A 6,000-nucleotide genomic window follows, 5' to 3' on the forward strand; every position below is an offset into this window, starting at 1 on the left:
ATCTTACCTCTCTGGAGAAGGGTTCTGAGGGGGCAGGCCACCTCCGTGTCAGTGAGAACCTTGAGACTGCTTTATCCTGAGGCTAGAGTTCTGCAGACATGAAGACAAGGGGCTAATTCAGGGCAGGATGCAACAGGGGCCCTGTGAGAAACGGGAGGGACTCCTTCCCCCGGGGGGATTCGGAGGGTGGCCTGGTGGAGTCAGATCTGAGGCCACAACACTCTGAACTTGTCCTCAAAGAGTGGATCACAGTCAATAAATAAATTATCGAGGGCAGGTGGGTGATTGATTGCTTATGTCTGCACCCGCCGCCCCTCCACGTGGGAGCTGCTCCCGCCTGGTCCTTGTTTCCTCAGCATCTGGCCCGGTGCCTGGCGGGTAGTAGGTGCTTAATAAATACCTGAGTAAATGAGCAGGTGAATGCATGATGGTAGCGGCACTGAGTGCTTACCAGATGCCAGCTACATCATTTTATGTGGAGCTAGTGACAATGCTGGAGGGGCTTCCCTGCTGGCTCAGCAGGAAAGAATCTGCCTGCAATGCTGGAGATGTGGGGTTCAATCCTTGGGTCGGGAAGATCCCCTGGAGGAGAAATGGCAACCCACTCCAGTATTCTTGCCTGGGAAATCCCATGGATCGAGGAGCCTGGCAGGCTACAATAGGGTCGAAAAAGAGTCAGACACGACTGAGCGACTAAACAACAACGACGACAAATGGTAACGATGAAGGTCCCATTTCACAAATGAAAGACTGGAGCTCAAAGAGCAAAAATATTTGCCCTAATGTCTGTGCTGAGGGTGGAGCCAGGATACCCAACCAGGTGACCGGATCTGAATGACTGTGGCTGGGAAGGGTTCCGAAGGGCAGCCAAGCGAGAACAATCAAAAGAGGAAGGCTGTTGAATCTGTAAGATGGAAACTATATGTGGAGGAAAAAAAAATCTGTTCTGTTGAGGGCAATGGGCGTTGACGCCCAGGTTTGAAGATGGTGCCCAGGTTTGAAGATGGATTAGACTCGGTCTCACTCGCTGGGCAGACAAGGTCAAAAAGGCTTCGTGGGCAAATCCTGAAGGCTGGGGCCTCCCTGCAGCTCGCAGGGCACCTTCACACATGTCGGAGGCTGTTTGGTGTGTAACCTCAGCCTCCCAGGCCTTCAGACCGCTGGACATCATCGGCTCTTCCCAGACACCCGGAGGGCAGAGGTGGCTCCGATGCGTGTCCTGAGGGTACAGGTGCAGTACCCTCTGGTTGGTGGGCAGGAGTTCACCTGGCTGGCACTGGCAGGGCCGGGACCCAGCGCGCCCATCTGCATGGCAGGGTGGTGGCTCCCTGCTCTCCAGCCCTGGCACAGGGGAGGGCTCCCCCAACCGGAAGGAAAACAGTGAAGAGCCAGGGTGCAGGGAGGGTTGGATGCACACGGGGAATGCCGGGGTGTCTGTGAGGCTGGGGTCCCCCGGATGCTGACGAGCTCCCACTCTTGTGCAGCATGAACGTGCAGGGAGACTATGAGCCGGTTGATGCCACTGGTTTCATCAACATCAACTCCCTCAGGTGAGAAGCCCTGGCCCCTGATGGGCCCTCAGACCCTCCAGGGGTGGGGAGCCAGCTCTGCAGGGACCTCGGTGTTCCGACCACTGCTGTGCCCTAGACAAGCCCCACCTTCCTGTCCCTCAACCACAGCGTCCGCAGTGCCTGCTCTGGACCCAGTCTCTGCAGGACTGGAAGGCACACTTGTTGATAGCCAAGGGCCACAGAGCCCCAGGCACTTGAGTTCCGGGTTTCTGAGTTGCCTCTGACACTCACTCCCATCCTCTCCAACCACAGGGACTCCACCGGGAGCCCCCTTCCCGAGCAGCTTAGCAAGGGAGATGGCCAAGAGGTAGAAAGGAGCCACAGAAGGCCACCAGCTCCTGCCTTGTCATCCCCATGCAGGTCTAACTGGAGACACGGATCTCCATGGCCCAGGGTGCGTGATACATACCAACTGAGGCCACTCAGACCTGGGTTCAAGTCCTGGTTCTGCAGTTTGGGTTCACACCCCTTCCGAACCTCTTGAAATCACTAGTAGAGGTGTTAACCATGCCTGCCTCATAGGTGTGATGGAAGTTCGAGTCCAGGCCATGGAAATCAAGCACGCTGCCCAGACCCTGGTGCCCAGGAAGGGCACGGTGCCTGGCAACCAGTCTATCAGGCTCTGGGTTCTTAATCACTAGCTTCCTTCTCCTAGGGGGAAGGGGTCAAAAAGAAGGCATGAGTCTCTTTCCTTTCCCTGATAACGTGCCCTCAGCACAGACCCACTTTCTCCCAGAGCCAGCCTCCCGTCCCTGGAGCCAAGACTGGGAGAGACATCGAATCCAGGCGGGCCGTCACCTCCACCTCCCCGCCTCCTTCACCCTGTGTTTCATGACTCTAACCCTTTTAAATGGCTCCAAACACACTGGGTTTTCATAATGGCCTCTTCACTTCTCCCATTGCCAGTTAAACGCTTTGTCTGCAACAATGACAAGCAATGTTTTCCCCCTAAGATAAATTAATTACATTATCCTGATTGGAGGGCAGGAGGGGCCAGGGCAGGAGAAAAGAGAGGGAGAATAAAAAGACAACTTCACACACGTCTTAACAAACAGCTGCCCCCCGCCACCCCAGCTCTGCCTGAATTAATTGAACTGAGTGCATGTTGTTATTGTTAATTTACATTTTTCTTTGTTTTGAATCTGGTTTACAGGCTGAAGGAATATCATCGCCTCCAGAACAAGGTCACCGCCAAATAGACCAGCTGACAATGCAGAGCTGGGCCGCCTCACTTTACCCATCTCCCAAGTGTAGCTGCTAATTGTTGTGATAATTTGTGATTGTGACTTGTTCTCTGGGTCTGGCAGCGTAGTGGGGGTGCCAGGCTGCAGCTTTGTTCCAATAGTCCCCTGTAGCCTGCAGAAGTGGTCCACAGACAGAGGGATGGGGCGGGGAGCGGGGGGGGGGGGGGCTGCCCTGAGGAGAATTAAAAAAAAATTATATATTAGTCTTTTGTTTCTTTATTTCTGCAGAGAGGGGTAAGAATGTGTGTGTGGGGGGACGGGGGCAGATCATGCTTTTCTTAGACCAACCTTTGTGTTTTTCGACTAAAGTGCTGCCGAAGGCCACGTTTTGCCAGAGAACCCATTTACCTGGAAGAACTGACCCCTCTCTTTAGCAAAAACCATGGAATCCAGAAGAGACCACCCTGGTCAGACTCTAGCCCAGCAGCCTGGAATTTGTTAGCAACTGTGGCCCTGTGGCACATGCCAGGGAAACCCAGGAGAGCTTAAGTGACAAAGTTGGGGGCAGTCCAGCCCACAGCCAACAATGGACTCCGGGGAATGGTAGCCACGACTGACCACAGCAGGTTCCCCCCATCATGGCTGGGTGGCCTTGAGTAGTCTATGTCATGGAGGAGGAAGAACTTGAGTAAGAAGAAAAGCTTGAGCAGAGAGGACAGCTGCAGACAGTTTGGGGGTGGGGTTGGGGGCAGATGGTCCATCTAGCCTACAAGGTTCCCTCCATCCTTCGTCCCCAAACCAGGAACCCAAAGTTGCCATGTTGGTACTGGACTCCACCCCCTTGATCAGATTTGATTGGACCATAGCTGGACACCTGACTAGAGCTGAGCCAATCAGAATCCCAGTCCCAGGGATCGGGCCTGGGGAAATGGCCAGTGGGATGCCCTGTGCCTGGACCAGCAGAGAGGGAAAAGGAAGCAAGAGGGAAGTGACCAGAAGCGTGAATCTCTGGTTTAGAACACCAGATACCACGATACTCTGGCAGGTATTGCGGGAGCTGGTGGCATTTCTTAGCTTGGATTCTCTGAGATACTGTTTTTCTCACAACTGATTACCATTTAGAACTTAGTTAAACTGGTGAGATACTGGGAAGACTTGAGTGCCGGTTTTTCAGAACCCTGTCCTGGTTCTGACCTCTACCCCCTCTAAATCCCAGAGGGTTTCTTTCAAAAGAAATTTTGTCTTTAAAACTTTTTACTCTTTTTATGAAAGTTACAAATGAATTCCTCAATGAATCTTAGCTTTGTGCCAGACACTTGGCTACACACTTTATTCGCCTCATCTCATTGAAAATTCAAAATGACACTGTAAGTGTGTTAGTTGCTCAGTCGTGTCCGACTCTGGGCTACCCCATCGACTGTAGCCTGCCAGGCTCCTCCATCCATGGGATTTTGCAGGCAAGAATTCTGGAGTGGATTGCCATTTCCTTCTCCAGGGGATTTTCCTCACCCAGGGATTGAACCTGGGTCTCCCACATTGCAGGCAGACGCTTTACTGTCTGAGCCACCAGGAAAGCCCAAATGACACTGAGGTAGATGCTTTTAAGTGCGTTTGGCAGAGGAGGCAGCTGAGATGGAGAGAAGTTGATCTGGCAACGTTCAGTCAGTTAGCAAGTAACAAAGCCAGGAAACAAACCCTGGCCTGGCCGATCACAAAATCTTGTGTGTTTATATCCTTAATCATCACTGGGTTGCATCTTACTTTAAAGAACCTTATAGAAATAACTATCCCCAATCATCTCACCACTGAATTATAAACACTGCTTATACTTCGTGCATTTCTTCACAGTCATATTTTTCTATGATTGTAAATATTTTGTAGAGTTATTTAGGTTAACAGTATTTTAAAAGCAAGTGTTTTACCCTAATTTTAACTTTATATCATAGCTTTCTACATCAAAAACTCAAATTATTTCAACCACTGCATAACATTTCATTATATCGTTAATCCGTAACTTATTTAACCCTTTCTCATTTATACTGTTGTTCAGTCACAAAGTCGTGTCCAACTCTTTTGCACCCTGGTGGACTGTAGCCCACCAGGCTCCTCAATCCATGGGGTTTCCCAGGCAAGAATACTGGAGTGGGGTGCCATTTCCTTCTGCAGGGGATTGTCCTGACCCACGGATCAAACTCAAGGCTCCTGCATTGGCAGGCGGATTCTTTATCGCTGAGCCACTAGGGAAGCCCACTTTCTCACTTGTAGATTTAGTTTTTTCCATTCTAAATGTTTATCCTGCCTTTTGTTGGATTTAGTTGAGTATTTTTAGTAGTTGGCTTATGATTAGCGAAACCTTTTGCCTTTTTTAAGTGAGCTCTCTGGGGTTTACAATGTTCGTGTATCTTTAGCTTACCGCAATCTACCTTCATGAATGCTATGCCATCTCACGTGTAGTGTAAGCATGTTATCAAAGTGTGCTATCTTAGAAACATTCCACTTTGTGTGTTTGTTGTCATATGCATTGCTTCTACAAAGGCCCACAATAGGTTGCTATTTTTCTTTAGATAGTCATGTATCATTTTTATTTTTTTTTATTTTTTTTTTCATGTATCATTTTTAAAAGATTGAAAAATAACAAAGGTGTGTGTTTTATATTTATCCTTCTGTAGGAGTGGTAATGTTTCTTTATAAATATTTGATAGCATTCACCAAGGGATCCATCTAGGCCTAGAATGTGTCTTCATTTCAGTTCAGTTCAGTCACTCAGTCGTGTCCGACTCTTTGCGACCCTGTGAACTGCAGCACACCAGGCCTCCCTGTCCATCACCAACTCCCGGAGTCCACCCAGATCCATGTCCATTGAGTCAGTGATGCCATCCAGCCATCTCATCCTCTATCATCCCCTTATCCTCCTGCCCTCAATCTTTCCCAGCATCAGGGTATTTTCAAATGAGTCAGCTCTTCACATCAGGTGGCCAAAGTATTGGAGTTTCAGCTTCAATATCAGTCCTTCCAGTGAACACCCAGGACTGGTCTCCTTTAGGATGGACTGGTTGGATCTCCTTGCAGTCCAAGGGACTCGCAAGAGTCTTCTCCAACACCACAGTTCAAAAGCATCAATTCTTCTGCGCTCAGCTTTCTTCACAGTCCAACTCTCACATCCATACATGACCACTGGAAAAACCATAGACTTGACTAGACGGACCTTTGTTGGCAAAGTAATGTCTCTGCTTTTTAATATGCTG

General features: G+C 49.7%; 1 protein-coding gene across 1 annotated transcript in view; it reads left to right on the forward strand.

Annotated features, from left to right (window-relative positions):
• ASS1 (argininosuccinate synthase 1) overlaps nucleotides 1–3,031 on the forward strand; it is a 51,351-nt gene extending 48,320 nt beyond the window's left edge. Inside the window, exons 14-15 of the mRNA XM_018055982.1 lie at nucleotides 1,485–1,550; nucleotides 2,725–3,031. Of these exons, the coding sequence (XP_017911471.1) occupies nucleotides 1,485–1,550; nucleotides 2,725–2,770 (112 nt within the window). The 3' untranslated portion in view covers nucleotides 2,771–3,031. The remainder of the gene's footprint in view (nucleotides 1–1,484; nucleotides 1,551–2,724) is intronic.

Source organism: Capra hircus, chromosome 11 (genome assembly GCF_001704415.2).
Source record: "Capra hircus breed San Clemente chromosome 11, ASM170441v1, whole genome shotgun sequence".
Lineage (NCBI taxonomy): Eukaryota > Metazoa > Chordata > Mammalia > Artiodactyla > Bovidae > Capra > Capra hircus.